Source organism: Hipposideros armiger, unplaced genomic scaffold (assembly GCF_001890085.2).
Source record: "Hipposideros armiger isolate ML-2016 unplaced genomic scaffold, ASM189008v1 scaffold_159, whole genome shotgun sequence".
Lineage (NCBI taxonomy): Eukaryota > Metazoa > Chordata > Mammalia > Chiroptera > Hipposideridae > Hipposideros > Hipposideros armiger.
In genome coordinates this window covers 2,085,502-2,104,073 of record NW_017731509.1, presented here as the reverse complement: position 1 = coordinate 2,104,073, position 18,572 = coordinate 2,085,502, and the positions used below count along the sequence as shown (strand labels likewise).

Genomic DNA, 18,572 nt, shown 5'->3' with positions numbered 1-18,572 from the left:
GGCACTCCTGTGGACAGGGTGGCTTGAGTTCAGAGACTGGGAAGTATGAGGTATGTCAAGTTTTCATGAGGGGCATCATAGTTATTACCACCGAGCACTTGCTATGTGTAGGTATATTAACTCATTCAGTCCCTATAACACAGAGTGACACTTTTTTTTTTTCTGTGAAGAAATGGATACTAGTAAATATTTGAGGCTTTGTGGCCAGAGGTCTCCTTGTCACAACTACTCAACTCTGCCATTGTAGGGTGAAAGCAGCCATAGAAGACAAATGGGTGTGACGGTGTCCCAACAGAACTTTGTTTACAAAACAGGTGGTCAGTTGGGTTAGGCTTAGGTCACAGTTTGCCATCTCCTGGCAATATACTTTCTGATATATTTGGTATAATCTTTATTTTATGGAGGATACAACTGAGACGTAGCAAGGTTAATAGAAATTCGCTTGCCCAGGGCCAAGGGCCTACCTGACTTGGTCATTTCTAAAGCCCGTGCTTCCCGCTTCCACAAGCACTGCCTCCTCCTGCAGAAGAGCCGGACGTGGCCTGGGCAAGACCCGAGGTTGATAGACTGCCGTGAATTGCAATGTGAACCTGACAACTTCAATTCAGTGGGAAGTGGGGAGCCGTTGATGATGTTTTGAGCAGGTGATCACGTAAGAGCTGTATCCTGGGAGATTAAGTTGGCAGGGGTGTGTAGGGAGATAAAAGTTGACAAAAGAACTCTTGTCTGAAACAGCTTGAGGTAGAGATTCATGTCTTTGGCAGAGCCATGTCTGACCACTGGTTCTCCCTGGTATACCCAATACCTACGTGGCCTCACCATGACTCCATGCTGTGTGTTCCTGCCGGATTGTGCAGACACATAAAGGGCTGGTTTTAGATAAAGACAGTATATCTATTTTAAAGTACCCTTCCATCACCTAAGAAGGGAATGAGTGGAGGCACCAGTGTCACCTTCTACTCAGCAGTGTCCTTGTCGATGACCCTTTCTCACCTCAGCTGATGGTCTCGTGGCCTATGGCTTTAAACTTTGGAATGTCCCCGTCCCTCAGACATAGCTGGTGGGATCCCTCGAGGTGTTGAGAGAGCATTGTAAGTGTACCTTCTCCTGGTTAGAGAAGGAAGCCTCACTGTGTGTACCAGCCTGGCTGGTTTCTGACCTGCCTTTCTTTTATAGTCGACCATCATTTGTGACTCCAGATGGGCGATACTCCAGACTCTTAAAATTGTGCTGTGAGGAGGAGAAAGGGGAGCGAGTCTCTGAGTCATTTGTGTCCTGGAGGTTCAGGGCAGAGGCTGTGTGGCTGGTTTGGGCCCATTTTATAATGCTGGTGGTAACATTTCTAATGATTGCTTTTGTTGATTGAACAGTTAGCATGTGCCAGATTCTGTGTCCTTTATGTATATGAGCCCATTCCATCTTCCAATAGCTTGATGATGGAGGCATTGTCATCCCCATCTTGTAAATGAAGACACCCCGCCACAGGGCACAGAGGTCATTGGCAGCATGGCAGCTAAGATCGAAAGCAAGTCTGTGTACTCCAAAACCCTCCTCTTTACCACTCCACTGCCTCTGCTTCCTGAGCTCCATGTGCGTCAGACCAGGGCTTTCCATGTGGTTTCTTGCTGAGTCTTCACAACCCCCTTCTGGAGGCCTTATTGTGCCCATTTTATAGCTGAATAAGCTGAAACTCAGAAAAGCTGAGTGACTTGCCCAAGGGCATTCAGACAGCAAGAGATAGAAGTAGGTTGTGGGGTTTTATTTATTTTTTAATTTATTCAGGGAGAACATAACTGAATAGAGGAACAGGCCTAGAGTCAGTAGGAGAGTGTCATGGAGCGGGTGAATGATTTGAGTAGCATTTGTATTTACATTCAGAGCAGCAGTGCTGTAGTGTCTGAGGAATTCTCCAGTCAGCAAGCGTTCACATCCTTGCTCTACCACTTACTTGTGATCTTGGACACACTACTTTACCTCTCTACACTTCAATTTCTCCTCTGAAACATAGACACAATACTCGCATCTACCTCGCAGAATAAGGATTGAGTTAATATGTGTCAAGTGTCTATACCAGTGCCCAGCAGGTAGTAGGCGCCATACATGGTAGTTGTTTGTTATGCTAGTCTGCATAGGGCTTTTTTCTTTTCCCACATATGTTGTGTCACTTGGTCCTAGCTGACAAGTAGATGGCATTAGTCCCATTGTACAGATAAGAAACCTGAACCTGAGAAGTTAGTTAAATAGCTCAACTGAGGTCATACATCCATTCACCTACAGATGCATATGTATTGAGGAGGGATGTGCCTCATGCTGTAGGATACATCACTGAACAAAACAGACCTCAGTCCCTACCCTTGGGGAGCCTACGAAACTGAGACTTGAACACAGGCCTGCTTCTGCCTTTTCATGTTTTTCTGTCGCCCTCTTAACAATGTCATGTATCGATCATTGACATTTCAGACTGGCCATTGTAATGACCAAGGTGGTGCTGCGTTTCCTTAGCTGTCTCAGTGCTTACAAAGTTGAAAATGATCTTGCTAGACTTTTGATCTCTGACAACGTCTTGGGAGTCACAGGAAGGTAAATAACGTGAGTTTAAGGATGGGACACCATGGTCCGAGGTGTGAAGTGGAATCACACTGTGGTGTGCGTTTGTGCTGTGGGTCTCGGCACTGGAAGACTGGCTTTGAGGTGGGGATGGTGGTGCACAGGGTTTGTCTGTCCTCGGATCTTGACAAAGTAGCAAGTGCAGCTCTGCCTTTCCCTCTTGGGGATGATGTCTTCATGGTCCCAGGTGTAGATGTCAGAGGTGCCACCTCTCTTAGTAGGGTTCTCCTTTGCAAGTTCAGGCCCTGGCCCACGGTCCCCATTCCAGGATCAGGGCCCAATTGTGTGAGATTACCCTCGGCATGGTGTTCAGAAGAACAGGATGGAGGGTGCAAGTTGGGGTTAAGGCAGGGCTTCCACTGCTCTGTGAGTTACCAGGGTCTCAGCAGGCCAGCTGGGTCACCTTCATCATTTTGGTGGAGACACCATATAGGTATATGAACTGTTGGTACTAGTACAGGACCCAGTTGAGGTAGGATAGTTATCTTTTTGAGCAGCCATTTGTTTGTATCACTCTAGGGGGAAGAGTTCCTGATAGACAGGGCTTACGTGTCCCTCCACCAACTCACAAACCCATGCATGGAGCTTACCACTCAAAATTGTTGAGAAGGTTTTTAATTTTGTTTGTTACTGGCTTATATCAGTTAGGGGGAAAGTTTTCAACGAGAGTTTCCTCATGCTTGTTGGCCTATTTGGAAGAAAAATTACCTTTTGGGCTGATGATAGGAGCAGGTCTACATATGTCCTCCAAGGGGGCCTGCTCTCCTGATCTCATGGGTGACCCCAGCCTTGCCTTTCAGGATGTGGTGTACACTAGCACTGTGATTAAATATGTTGGAATTTGCTGGGTTTTGTTCACAGAATCCCAACAGTGAAAATGATTCCTGCCTTTTAAATTAAACCTATTAAATTTGAGATTATTGTGAGGCCATCAATAACTCCACTCACACAAGAGTAATTGAGGGGCTCTGTGTTTTCGTACTTGGCTTCTTTCTTTACAAGGGACCTTGGCTCCTGAGAAATTGGTTAACGCAATAGCCCTCCTTACCCTGAAATGGCCCATTAAAAGATGCCTATTGGGTGGTAACCTCCCCATACGTTTTCTCAATAAAGAGAAAAAGATGGGAAGGGGTGGGGGTGGTAGCCATGGGGTGGGGGAGACCCCTCTCACATTTAGAGCCGCAGTCTCTCAAAGCCATCTGGCACAGACTGTTTAGTTCCGTGTCTCCTGCCCCATTCAAGCCCCTGCATGTTTTGAAGCTTTCTTTAGCTTCTCCCTGAGCCTTGACTGCAGATCTCTCAATAGGCGAAAGCCTAGCCATGGTTGCTGAATGCCCCATCGGCACAATGCACTGAATGTTAATGGCACCGGCTGGCCCGGGGCAGCTGGACGGTGGCTGCTACACCAGCCCAAGCAGCGGATTCAGACTTTGTGATGGGGTCCGACTGGCTTCCTAAAGTTGCCTCCTTGTTTTTTTGCAGATCTACACGGACTGGGCCAATCATTATCTAGCCAAATCAGGCCACAAACGTCTCATCAAGGATCTCCAGCAAGATGTGACAGACGGCGTCCTCCTGGCCCAGATTATCCAGGTCGTGGGTAAGAGAAGATTTTATACTGGGGTTGATGAATTATAGTGGAGACTCAGAGGAGTCGAGTCAAGCAAGGGGAATGGAACACTGAAATCTCGATGAAAAATGCGGTATTTTTATCATGTGGCATTGAGAATTGGTTTGACTGTTTTGTGCTCAGGGAGTGTGGGGACTAGCTTGGTTTTTCCTGATAAGATCACCCAGACAGCAATCTCATCTTGTTCCTCTGAGAAGAAAGACTGGCCAAGGCTGGAGGGAAATGCTGGTGGCTTGGGGAGGGGCCCTCTGTCCCCTTTCTTACCTCCTGTTATCTTTCTGATTCTCTCATTCCAGCACCCCCTCTGTTGGTACTTTTTTTGTGGATTATTCTGGAAATATTTTTTAAAATAATAATAAAATAAAGCAACATGAGGTTGGTTTAGTTCTGCCAAGTCTAATTGGGACTGAGAAATCAAAGGATTAGACTCCGGGGAGGGCTGGTTCTGGTTTCAACACCAGGAGAGGGGACCTGAAGCGGTGGGATTTGGAATGCCTTGTCTGTGTGCTGGGAGGAGAGGGTTCATCCAGAAATGCACGCAGGCGGAGGCTGGGCACGGCTTTGCATTGAGTCTTAAGGGAAGCGCCCCAGTGGTCCTGCCTGAGCTCTCAGAGCAGACTGAGGAGGCGGGAGGTCAATTAGACAGCATTAGGCAGATTGTTGTCGCTGGCAGCAGTGGACTCGTGCCCACAGATGCCACAGGGAAAGGACAGAAGCTCCAGCCCCTGGGGCACGTGTTGCTGTGAAAAAGTTGCTTATCCTTCAAGTGGGAGAAGTAGCCTAGTATAGCTGTGATTTTGCTCACATCTGTGGAGATGGTACTTAAAAACACAGGCAGACTGGCCTTAACTGAAGCTCATGGACTGCCACCGTCATTCAAGGAGAAAAGAACTTCCCTGCTGTCCTGAGATTGGTTTCTTAAGACTAGCGTCCATTGGTCCTCCTTCTCTTTCTCTCCTTTCTCCTTCCCTCCCTGGATTCATGTTCTGTTGCTGTGGAACAAATTGCCACAAACTTAGCAGCTAAGACAACATGTATTTATTATCTCACAGTTTCTGTGCATCAGAAATGCAGTGGGGGACCTCTGCAGGGCTGCAGTCAAGGTGTAGGCCAGGGTTGAGTTCTCATCTGGAGGCTTGACCAGGGAGGGTTCAAGTGCACTCAGAGTGTTGGCAGAATTTAGTTCCTTGCAGTTATAGGGGGTGAGTCCTGATTACTTGCTGACTGTTGGCTGGAGGCCACTCTCAGCTCCTAGAAGCCCCTCTCAGCTTCCTGCCATGTGGGTCTCCTAACATGGCCGTTTTGATTGACTTCTTCAGTGTCAGCAAGAGAGAAAGTTTTGTGTTTTTTTTAACAGAAAGAACCTTACGTATGTAATGTAACATCATGAGAATTATATTCCATCACCTTCCGTTGGTTAAAAGTCCTAGATTCTGCCACACTCCACAGGAAAGGATTGTACAGGGCTGGAACTCAAGTGACAGGATGCTGGAGGGTCACCCTGAAGTCTGTCCACCACACTCCTTCCCTCCCATCCTCTTCCTCCCACTCTTCTTCATCACTCCTACCAAGCTCTTTTTACTATTTATCTTGTTTAATTTCCTCAGCATCCCTGTGAAGTAGGTGGTAGTCTCCCCATTTTGCAGATGCAGAAACTGAGGCCCAGTGAGTCTTAATAGCCCAGTATCATATGATTTGTGTGCAAGAGAAGTCTAGCCTGGGTGTCTGCTTTTAAAACTTCTCTTCTTTGCTCGGCTGTGTTATGACCCCTCTCAATCCAGAGGCACTGAATGCAATGCGAGGTTCTACCTCCTTTCACTTCAGTGCAGTAAGCAGTGATGGAGCACTGACTGTGTGCCAGCATTGTGCTCCTTGCTGGGAATAGAGGCAAATGTGCAATGCTTGTAACCTTGGAAGAAGGAGTAACATCTTGGCAAAGTTTTCCTGAAAGAGGTGGCTCGCACCTGAGCTCGGTTAGGATCTCTGTCTCAGCAGGGTCATCTCAGCAGGATCACATCCGGCCCCTGTGACTGAGTCTTGGGGCTGTGCAGAGTGTTTCCATGGAGACGCTTCTCTGTTTTCTGCACAGGGAGCAAGAGAGCAAGTAGGAAAGGATAGTACCCAGAAGCCTTGCTCTCATCCCAGCTCCATCCCTCCCAACTGTGGGACCTCTGAAAAATCACTTAACTGCTGCTGCTTCTGTTTCGCCATCTTTAAAATGCATACAGCCATGCCTGCTTTGTCTGCTCTTGTGGCAGTCTTATGAAATGCAAGGATGATATCAAATATGAAGTACATATATTTGGAAACTGTGAAGTGTTCCTGAATAGCACTCGGGAGCCGCTGCCTAGAAAGGTATGTGTAGAAGGATGATGAGGCCTTGGTATCAGTGTCAAACTGTGTCATGATAGATTAGTTACGTCTGTCATGGGCCCAGAAGAGGTGAATGGTAGCTTGTATGTTGTGAGTTTTCTAAACGTGGTGCTACGGAAATGTAAGCTAGCCTGGTTTTTGTTGTTGCTCAGGAGGCTGCTTCCCTGAATCTATTCAGGTGACATAAATCTCCCTAGTCAGTGACCCGCCCTGGGCCTGGAGCTACTAGAGTAAGACTTCAGAGGCTCAAGTTAGTGGCAGTGATTCAGGCTGTGCCTTAGGCCACCAAGTTGCTTTCCGTCAGCCCTGCAGGAGAGACTTGCTCTGGCCAGAGACGCTGAAGTAAGGCCAGATGTCAGCACATGGCTCTCCACCCCTGAGTGTGCCGGGCTCACACGCTCTGCGCTGGGCGTGGGGAACAGAGGCCCAGAAGATTGGTAGCTGAGAAGGCAGCTCAATGTAAGAGACGCCTGCGTGAGTTCTTTCCGAGATTGTCTGTGAACCAGTTGGTGGAGACACCATATGGGTATGTGAACTCTTGGTACTAGTTGAGATAGGATAGTTATCTTTTTGAGCAGTCATTTGTTTGTATCACTCTAGGGGAAAAAGATCCTGATAAACAGGGCTTACTTGTCCCTCCACCAACTCGCAAATCCATGCATGGAGCTTACCACTCAAAATTGTTGAGAGGATTTTTAAATTTTTTGTTATGAACACAGATCTCGTGATGAGGGAGGAGCCATATTTTCTGATCAGGATGCAAAACTCCTGAACAATTGTGCTCTACGTTTAAAGTCCATGCTTTCCCCCACACATGTGACCATGAAAATAAAATGTGAAAAGGTAAATTGGTATGCGTACATGTGCTTAATACATACATAGTATGTGTGCGTATCTACCTATCTGTCTGTCTAAAAATTATCTGGTGACTCCTCCATCTTGTGCTGGACAGAATTCTGGTGGCTACAGTTGTTCTTTGGCCGGTGAGCTCCTACCCATTCTTGAAAGGTCAGTTTTTCTCTGATACCTTTCCTAGCTCCTCCAGGCAGCTGGAGGGACCCCGTGTATCATTCCAGTGGCTGTTGTATTTGGGCCTGAGTCATCTTCCTTTCTGGGTTCACAGTATTTAGCAAGGATTAAGGATAAGAATTTTATTCACTTGCAGCCCCTGCTTCTGCACGTCTGGGTCAAATTGTTTCCAACAGGTGGCCTGGAGGTTCCCCCTCCTCGGCATTTAATATTCTTCTGAACATTCTTCTAAACTGTATGTCACACGCTCCTTTCCAGGATTCTGCTGCGGCTCTTAGCTCTAAGGTTTGGAAGGGACTTTTCAAAGCCCCAATCTGATACGTGAATTGCTTCTTCAAAAGCAGTCAACAGACTGTTAAATATTGTGATAGGCAGCTAACTGCCTCTTCAGGCAACTCGATCTAAAGATGGAGAGTTAGAATCCTTCAAAAGCTCTTCTTTCATTAGGTCAAAATCTGCCCTCTTCGTAATGTCTCCCTACAAGCACTTGTCCTGCCCTCCAGGGCTACAGAGAAAAATCTAATCAGAGACAATGAGAGCATCAAAATAATTGAGGGTGGTCATGGATTATAATCATGGAATGAAATAGGAATGTATAAGTCTATAGGAAAATAGTCTCTACTGATAGAAAAATAGAAAGATAGACATTAGATTCCACATATGAGATCATATGGTATTAAAAAAAAGAAAGATAGATAGAAAATAGAAAGATAGAAAGATAGAAAGATAGAAAGATAGATAGATAGATAGATAGATAGATAGATAGATAGATAGATCAACAGGGAAGAGGGCTTAACTGTACAGGGGAATGCTGACTGATAAATGTAGAGGGAGTTGCAACGATGATGGTTAAGATTACTTAAGGCAAGAATCATCAATGGATGCTGAAATCAGAGAGAAGAAAGTTTGATGAGGAGCAGGCTTTTTGCATGGTCTCAAAGTGTCTCTCCACTGATTACTTATTAGTTCCAAGGGGAAATATAGTAACCACACAGGGGAGAATGCAGACCTTATGGCCAGGTGGTCAAAATTACATCCCTGGCGAGGGACAGATGGATGTCACGTGCTTCCTGACGTGATACCCCGAGAGACCACAACATCACTTATGTTGAATTCCAGTCAGGGATGAAAAACCTGAAACTAATCATGAGGAATCTCAGACAAACCCAAATTGTGGAACTGGCCTGTATTGTTCAAAAATGTCAGTGCCATGAAAGACAAAGGCTGAGAAATTGCTCAGGACTGAAGAGACATGACAACTAAAGGCACTGTGTGATTCTGGGCTGGATCCTGTACTAGGGAATAAAATGCCATAAAGGACATTTTTGTGTCAATTGACAAAATTGGAATTACATCAATGCTAAATTTTTTGCATTTTCTAATTCTACCATTAGATAATGTCTTTGTTCTTTGGAAATACACACTAATTATAAGGGCATATCTATGTAGCCTACACTAAAATGATTCAGGGGGGTGGGGGAAATGTGTCTCTATACAGAGAAAGGGGGAGGGAGGGAGAAAGTGAGAGTGGATGAAGGAATGTAGGAATTCTCTGTATGAGTCCTGTAACTTCTCTGTAGGTTTGAAATTATTTTAAAATAAAAATAAACGAAGGCCCATCAAAATTTGCAGGCAGGGAGATTGTCCCTTTTAAGGGAAAACCTCCTTCTGGACCTGGAGGAGTGCCTTGCGTGATGATTAAGGATCTGTGATGCTGTGAGACCTGACCCGTGTGGTGGGAGGGTGGGAATCAGGGAATTTTCCTATAAGGAATCTGCCTATGAGCCAAGACCTCAAACTTGGAATTAGCTAAGTGAAATGGTCAGGAAGGGCATTCCTGGTGGGGGAAATAGTATGCAAAAAGGCTGGAATGTTGATAGCCAGAGGGTCCACAAGGCAAAATAAGGCAGGCTACCAGGTATAGGGCCATCAATTCTGGGCTTTAGCTAAGATCAAAGGCCAGTGGTTGCCGAGTTCATTTTCAGGTTGGGGAGTGACATGATCAAACATGTGACTTGAAAGAAAACCATAAATGCTTTTTAAAGACATTGCTCCTACTTATATCTTCATCTATCCCAGATACCCCTGGAGGTAGGTTTTCTAGACAGTGGGATTATTGGGGGTCCGTAGTTTTCCATCATTGCCTTCTGCCCGTCAGGCAGAAAGGGACCTTTTGCTGCTGCCAAAGTATCCTTCCTTCAGTGACTGAGTGTTGGGTCTCTCTGTGTTCAGCCTCTTATTAGTGTGATTATCTTCTTGAGTCATGAGCTGCCCGAAGTTGGCAGTTGCCTGCCAGCCCATGTCAGTGCCATCTCTGTGAGTTATTAGAAAGGTTTACAAGGGTGAGATAAACAGCATTGGATCAAAAGAGAGAGACAGGCCTCCCTCCTCATGGGTATGTTGCTGTCACTCAGAGAGGATGCCAGTACGGGTTGGATTGAGGGAAGGAGAGAAGGGGCAGGAGAAAGGGAAGAAAGAGGAGAGAGGGAAGGAGGGAAACAAGATGTACAAGAGAGGATTGGAGAGGAGGAAGCCAAGACAGAGATTTCTCATTAGAGGGGCAAAGAGCTGATAGCTTATTTTCTGCCACCATTTGGGCTGGCTCTGAGCACACCCAGGAACTTCAGACATGCAGGACTGTACCTTCTCTCCTTGATGACCTACTGCCATTGCATGCAGGGCTGCCAGCTGCCCTGCACATGCATAGATGCCATGTGAAATTCATGGGCTGGTGAAATGCTCTGAACTTATCAGAGGAAGTCTTGGGACAAGTAATGAGCCTGATGCCACTCTTCTTACTTAAAAAATGCACAAATGCTTTCCCCTTACTAACGTCACCTTGTGTGCAGACAAGTTACTATTGTACATTAATGGGCTAAGAATGTCTCGAACATGCTGGAATAAATAAATTACCATAGGCACTTAGGGGTTCTGGCTGTAATCACCGTTGAGGACTTTAGGGACAAAATGCCTTTGCATCTGGTTATCTGCTGTGGGGCTGTAGCCCAAGACCCCCTACCCCGAGTTAATACATTTGGATCTGTAGACGAAGCTTTCCTTACCAGCAGAATCAGAACTGCTATCATCGCTCTAAGTATTTATGACAACCATAGACATTCCTGAGAATTTAAGTAAAGGAGAAGTATTTAAATTACATGAAATTGAAAACAAGGAGGTCTAAGATTCATTTTGGATTTTTATTAAGCATTTATTTTGCATTTGGGCTTAGCCACTTGATTTTTATCTTTCCATATAATCTATAGTGTGCTCATAAGTAGGCTCCATGACACTGGTTTATTTTGAATGTTGTAAATGGCGGTGTTTGGCTTAGATGAGCCATGATATTTGAATTCTAGGAGCACCTGATGATGGTTTAGATGACAGATCATGAAAAGGAATTAAAGGAGTAATTAGACCAAGACTTAAGGTTTCATTTATCCAGATGGTATATAAAGAATCTTTAAAATTATTTCTTAAGGTCACGGTTATGCATCCTTCACTTTAATGAGCACTAACAACCTAATGCTGACTTGGGTATTGATCAGAATTTAATGCCTTACAACCTCGTCCCAGGACCCGGGATTGGGAGGAAGCTGATAAAGGCATCACAGAGGAGGCAAGTCCTTAGTTCTTTATTATGGGATCCTGGCTGAGTTTCCGGGCTTCACTCAGATGGAGGCATCCAAAGAGGAAATTTTATATATTTTCCATAGATAAGACTTTATATATATTATTGGGTTAATAATAGATACCATTCATAGAACACTTGCTGTGTGCTAGGCACTATGCTAAGCATCATATCATCTATTTCTCATAGCTCCTTCTGTGAAGTAGGTAGCATCAGTTCCATCTTACAGATGAGGAAACTGAGGCCCAGAGATATTGATTGACATGGCTAAGATCACACAGTTAAACTGTAGAGCTGAGGTTCAGATCGGGGTTTCCTTGCAACCCAAAGCCAGTATCCTAACCTGTACATATAGTGCCTTTTTTGTGTGGCTGCGGTTGCAAACTTAACCATAGATGTCTTGGGCTATGTCTTGCAGGGATTCCTCTATACTTCACCATGGGAGGCTGGGCCTGTCTTCCCTATTATTGTTATTTAATTTTTACTTAATTCAGTGCACCCTCTTTTCTTTCACATCTCTTAGTACGCAGGTTCTATTATGACTTCAAGAGTGTCCCAGATCTAATTAGGACTTACTGTGTGACCTTGGAGGAGCCATTCTTAAGTCGCACGCTCTCATTTTCTCTGTTTGCTACCACTTGGGAATAGGATTATTAGTAATCCTATTAGTATAAAGCAATATTTGTATTTCTGGCTAAAGATGGGGTGAGATGTTATCAAATGTACCTTTTGTCCCCTGGAGCTGAGTTGTAAGTAGACTGATCCACTCTGAACCATCTCATCTTTTGGGGGGAGGTTATAGTTGCCTGTCTCAGAGCCTAAAAGCACAATCACAACTCAGCCTGCTTCCCAGCCTCCAATATTGCCATGATGTCCCATCCCTCCAAGAGTGTCGTCGATGCAGTTGTCTCTGCTTTAGATGATGACGACCTTGCCCCAGCTGTCCCTGGAGGACGGCAGCTCGATGAGTAAGTCCTGAAGCTTGCTAGATGCGTCTCAGCATTTCACATGCCAGTGCTGATTGGACAAACCCTGGCCTGGGCCTTAGGACTTGGTTGGCCTCAAGGGTCCTGGACATCACGACTCAACGTGTCCGTGGTGGTTATGTATTTTACTGACTTGTGCTTCCTTTTTCAGCAAATGAAAAGATTGAAGACATCAATGGCTGTCCGAAGAACAGATCGCAAATGGTAAGTGGTACACGGCGAGAGAGTGTTGCTGTTATGTTAGCCCTGCCTCGAAATGGTATTGACCACCTTGAAAACATTCACACCACCAGCTTTGCTCTAGGGATTATATTAAACTAACAGTCATTTCCAAGTAGCTGTGGTCTGCTCTTCTGACATTTGTTGGCATTTACTAAAAAACGGCTGTGATTTTTATGTAGATGGTGAGACAGCGAAAACGAAGTATGGTCCTTGCTCTTAGAAACAAATTATGCAAAACCGGTGTGAACATACACTTGTTTAGAACTTGGACGGTTACGACATGTTGTGCTTCTTCAGAGACGCACGGCAATTTCTGTTTGTATATGGAGCCAAGGCACAGATGAAGTGATGGCATCTTATTACTCAGAAATCGGGGCATGTGGTCTGATTGCCTTTAAATGTTAGAATGATGTGAAACCAGAGCTGTGACTAGAAGTATGAAATGTATTATCATATCCAGGCCATTCTCAGCATAACCTTGACAAGTGCTATTCTCTCTGCTGTGATGTGCTTAAGCTCTGATATTTTTTTTTAATCTTAAAATTTGTTTTTTCTTGTTGCATGTTCTGCATACAACCTTTGAATTAGAATTGATGATCACTGTTGAGTTCAGAAAACATTAAATCATGATGGTTGGAGTGCTTAGCTTTTCCCTTTAAAAGGCTTTTCGAATGTGAATATTTACACAAATAATGTATATTATCAGAGTCTATTAAGATGATGCTAGTACCTGTTTAAAATATGAAGGCAATTTGACAACATTTTTTCTGCATATTAATTTTCTTCCAAAAATCTAAAAAAAAAAACACTCCATACTTTGTGTTTCTAACCTCACCACACTCCATTTCAGCAGGCACAATTTGATAGCCTCATTCCTGAGCACACCAAAGTGACTGGATTCCTTGGGTTAACTGTTTAATTTTCTGAATCCCTTGTTATCCCAGTGAGTTGGACAGATAGGCTTTCCAGTCAACTTTTTTTTCATGCACAGAAAAATTTTTATTATTAAGAGGAGTGAGTGTGTGTGGGTGGTGGTGGCGGGGGGAAGTCATTTTTCAGTTTACATTCTGAAACAAGTTTCTCTTTTTTATCGTTCCACTGGAGATTGCTTTCTTTTTGTTTGATCCAGAGAGCAACCACTCCTTGCATAGGAAAGTCCCCATGGAGACATCTCATGGCTGCTTTGACTTTTGGAAAAGCTTGGATGCTATTTTTTGCCAGAGCTACTGCAGCTGTCCAGTGTATTAATAATTGAGAAAATTTGGAAGATAGAAGACTTAATTTTAGTGCAAGTATTTTACACATGCAGTCATACCTTCACATGAAAGAGAGGCTGTATTTCCCGCTGAGATAAATATCTGCACATTTGTCCAGCCCGTTATATATGCATATGTAGAACTGACATTTGAAGGTAATTAACCTTTTATTCCATTTGGCACATTTGTATTTTCCAAACCTTCTATTGGAGGCGTTTCTTGTTAAAAGTCCATGTTCAAGGTTATAAAATAAGATCATCACCTCGGGTTCTTCTGTGCAAATTTAGTTCTATATGTAAATGTGTCATTTATAAATACTACCATACCACCAATGCAATTTTATGGTTTCTCCACAACTCTTTCAGCTATGGAAGAACTGTTTTTTGTTGTTGGGGTTTGTTGTTTTTGGTTTTCTCCCCCCATGGACTGTTTTTTTTTTAGAACATAAGACTATGAAATCCTATAATTGTCTGTGATAATTAGTTCCAGTTTAGGGGCGGGGAGGCAGCCCTGGATGGTCTGGTGGTAAATGCAGCAGAGGATATAGTTTAGCATACAGGATGTGAGTCCCGGAAAATGTAAGAACCTCCGCCACAGTCATTCCACTCTCCCATAAACGAGAAAGACGATAAGGACAACGGGGCCATTGTCTTTCCCCCCATATTACATAACAGTGATATTCATAAGGGAGAGCTCGCCTAGGGCACATGGGAAGTTCTCATAGACAAGCACGGGTGTTGTTCTGGCTGATACGACACCTGTGTGTGCGCATGTGAGCATGTAGTGTTAAAGCATTTCTACTCATCAGAAGCATCATTTGGGAATATGGCATAGTAGGTGGGCCACCATTTCTAGATTTCTAGAAGGTTCACTTCCCAATTAGGCCTTGTTTAGTGCAGCTAATGATAAAGATTTGTTGATGCTTGCTAAATAGTGCCTGTTTGGAGGAGACTAGAGGGGAAAGTATATGGATGGCGTCATGTTGGCAAAAGGAGGATGACACACAATGAATTGAGAAGTGGGGAGTGTACCAGTTGGGAGGGTAACTGTGACTCCCTTGAAAATAATCGGCACAGAGTTAATGTTCTCATTCCCTAAGAATACAGAGCATTTTCAGGGGCGTTTCATAATGGAGCCAAAGAAAAGCACTTTTATTTCACAGCAGGAGGAATGGGTGCTATTTCAGTTTTCAAGGGACAAATTTGTTTCATCAGCGAGTCAGTGGATAGAAACATGAGTTTTATTTTGTGTGTAGAAGGCATAAGCTCATCAGCTCTTTCCCTGGAAGAGGTGAAGAGGGTACCTCTTCCTCTCACCTGCTCATTTGCCCTCCTCCTCTTGACCCACCAGGCTCCCCCTGAGCTCCATTCCCCTCTCTGACTTCTGCACCCCAGGTTCTACTTCAAGTCCTACGCTCTCCCCAGAGGTGGGGAAGTGAAAGCAGACACCTGTGGCATATGGACTAAAGAGTTCCAGGGTCTTTGGTGCACAAACATTATGGGTGTGGCATCGCATACTTTTAGCCATTCAGTTGGCAAACGTTCACAGAGTGCCAGCTAATGCAAGGCACTGGGCTAGGTCATGTGAATACCCAAGTGCACACGGTGTGACCGGAGAACAATAGAACAGACATCTGTGCATGGCACGGTGGGGGCCCATTCCTCCCCAGGCAAGGAAGCAAGAGGTTTCATTCACCACAGGGGAGTGATGGGTGGAAGAGGATTCCTGTTTCTAGAGAATCTGTTTACCTGAGGATGTCAGGGACCCTGCAGAAGGAGGTTTTGCAACATTGATCTCCCCATTTGATCCTGCCCAACTGCTGTAAGCTGTGTCTGTGAGATGCTTCTGGCCTTTCAGTAATGTCAACCATTTGCCCTGTGGTATTCGAGGTGAGGGCTGAGGCGTGGAAGAGCCCAGAGTATGACAGAACCCCTAGGCATGGTGGTCTTTTCAGACCTGGGACAAGTCTTCTGCATTCATCATCACTCCTCAGATTGCCACAGCTCACAGAGCAACCCCCACCAGACCCAGGAGTAAAGTTTCCTAAAGGAAAAGAACAACCATGGTCATCAACTCCTGTGGATGGAAGTGGAACCATGGGGCCTGGAAGATGAGAATGCTACCTGGTGGGAAATGGTGGTTAATATTTTTAATGTGAGCACTGACATACCTCCACACAGTGCTTTCAGGTTTACAAGTGATTTGACTCAGGAGCACACTGGATCCTCCGGACTCTGCTGTGGGCCAGCATTACACTCCCCCGTTTTGAGGTGAGGAGACTGGGGTGCCAGGCAGTCAATGGCTGCTCCCCAGGAAGAGGCAGAGCTAGGACCATCTGCATCTGTGGCTTTCGGCGCCCGTCTCTTGGCTCTTGTAAGATGGGACTGTGACCGTGACCAAAATGCAGAGGCACAGCAGTGACTTCCCTTTCCCCGGCCAGTTTGGTCTCAGCTTATGTTGGAGTCCTTTGCCCTGTTTTAGTCTGACCTAGATATTTTGGGGGCCAAATCCTTGGAGATGGAGCTGTAGAAACAACACTCCCCTCTCCTGACCCCTCGCCCCCACCAAATCAGTCCATTTGGCCCTTAAATAAGTTTGTGTATGTGCGTCAGAGCTGGTTGAATGTTTTGTCTGTTTAGCATTGCCATGGCAACCTAGGGGCATCGTTTTGGCTTTCAAGTGGTGTGTTCAGCAGAGTTCTGTGTTAGTTTGGAAGGAGAAAGACTGCTTGGAGCTCAGCCAGCGGGCACAGGGGCGGCCCCTGCCTCACTCCCTAAACCCACTGTGCTCCAAGAAGACTTGGCTCACTTTGGAGCCTAGGGATGGCCACTGCAGGGGGCGGGTTTCTTGTTTAATCACTGTTTTCAGCGGGTTGGCTTTCTGTGGCTGATTAGGAGAGGTGCAAAGTTAGCAAGGCCTGCTGGTCCTTTTCAGTGAAAAGCCCTAGGCCTGTTTTCCCCTCTGGCTGGCTGATCTCAGGCCTGGGGTCGTCCGGGGCCTCCCAGCACGGCCCACATGCCCCTTCCTGGGCTCAGGGCGTCATGCCTTCTTCCCTTAGTACATCTAGACTGAGGGCCAGCCTGGACTTGTGAACCAGACAGGCCAAGTTGAAGTTCCTTCTCTGCTATTCTGTGGCCTTGAGCTAATGATTTAACCTTTTGAAGCCTCTATTTCCTGTTCTATAAAGTAGCATTGATAGTACTATATACCTTATAAAGTTTTTATGAGGACTAATAAGGTAATGAAAGTGAGTTTGGATAATAATTACAATGATAACACGTAACCTTGCCTTGTGCCAGGTGCCATTCTAAGTGCTTGATAAACACCCTCTCAGTTCATCCTCCCAACTGCCCTTTGAGGTAGGTGACTTTGTTATCGCCATTCTCCTGGCATATGGTCAGCACTTGATGCATGGCCGTTTCTGTGGTGATGATGGTCAGTTTTAGTAATCATTCATGTGTTTGGGGACATGCAACCTTTTGGAAATCCAAGAAAAGTTACCAGCCCTCTCCTCCCCCCGGGATTTTGCATACAGTGGAGCCGATTGTGGATTCCAGAGCGGGCCCATGTGCCCCCTGGGGCTCCATAGACCCCAGGTTCAGTGCTCCTGATACTTAGGGCACAACTCTGCTCCTTACACTGGCCTTTCAGGAACCCCTGTAGAAAATGCCAGCACCTGAGTTTGCAAGGTAATAGGAACTTGCACTTAGGCACAGAGAAGGACAGGGTTGTGGTTTGCAAACTTCTATTCCATGAACAGAGGCCCCCTCCTTTCCCGTTACCCGGAGTAAAAGCATATGTGGAACCCCATATGTGAAAGTGGTAAAAGCTGAGTTGCTCTTATGAGCCGGACTACCGGACCCAGGCAGGGCCACCTTAGCCTTCCCTTTGCCCTGCCCTTTCCTCTCCCCACTGTCACAGCTGCCCTTGAAGCCCCCCTTTCAGAAGGCCAGCACCTGGAAGCACAGTGTGACGAAGCCTAGGAAGAAAATGGAGGCACCGGCCCTCAGACGGAGGCATCAGCTGCCAGCCCTGCTCCTGGACCCAGCCCGCCTTTCTCTGGTCCTGTCTCCTCTATGAAAAGAGACAGTCAGACTACGTCTTCTTTTTCACCTCTGACGTCTGCACGCTGCAAGGCTTCATGGATAGGAGCACGGGCTCTGAGGGCCAACTGCTTGTGACCAAGGGCCTGTTAAGAGTTTTACCTAATTATTAGTTATTCCTCAAAACCATCCTATGAAGTAGGTGCAATTATTGTCTATATTTTGCACACGGAGACTGAGGCTTTAAAAGGTTACTTTTTACCCCAGATTACTCATCTAAGAGGCAGAGCTGGAGCTTGAGCCCAAGTCTCTTCAGTTTAAGAGCCTGTGGTGTTCACGTGTGTGTAAAATAAGAATAATCCTCACCTTACCAATCCCTGTTCTCCTTACTTTTCATTTGTGGATACAGCAGAACCAGCTGGTTTTAGCTGGGAGTTAGCAAGAGTGGTGTGTGTGTGTGGGGGGATTAAGTATTTCTGGAAAGGGCCTGGGTTGACCTGTTGATGGCAACTCAAGAAACAGGGGCAGGTGGCCCCTCGCAAAAGGCAGCCTCTTGAGATGGCCTTGAAGAGCCCTGGTGCCAGGTGCTTCTGACTGTTCTCACAGAGCTTCTTGGGCCAAGGGAAAGCCATCGGCAGCAGGATTGGGTTTCTGGGACCAGTGACCTTGAGCCATCCCAGCAGCTGCCAGAAGCTGGCCACATGCCTGGGGAGTGTCTGAGATCCTTGGGCAGCTGAGTTGCCTCTGCCCTGGGTCCCTGGGCCTATTTTTACACAGCCCTCAGAGTGTACATATGTT

At 45.7% G+C, this 18,572-nt stretch overlaps 1 protein-coding gene across 10 annotated transcripts in view; it reads left to right on the top strand.

Moving 5' to 3' along the window:
- NAV2 (neuron navigator 2) overlaps positions 1-18,572 on the top strand; it is a 738,710-nt gene that overhangs the window by 471,486 nt on the left and 248,652 nt on the right. For all 10 annotated transcript variants that reach the window (XR_002125006.1, XM_019651383.1, XM_019651379.1 and 7 more), the window contains exons 2-3: positions 4,090-4,207; positions 12,405-12,457. Coding sequence is in view for 9 of the 10 variants with exons in the window: in XM_019651383.1 (XP_019506928.1) it covers positions 4,090-4,207; positions 12,405-12,457 (171 nt within the window). In the remaining variant the exon portion in view is untranslated. The remainder of the gene's footprint in view (positions 1-4,089; positions 4,208-12,404; positions 12,458-18,572) is intronic.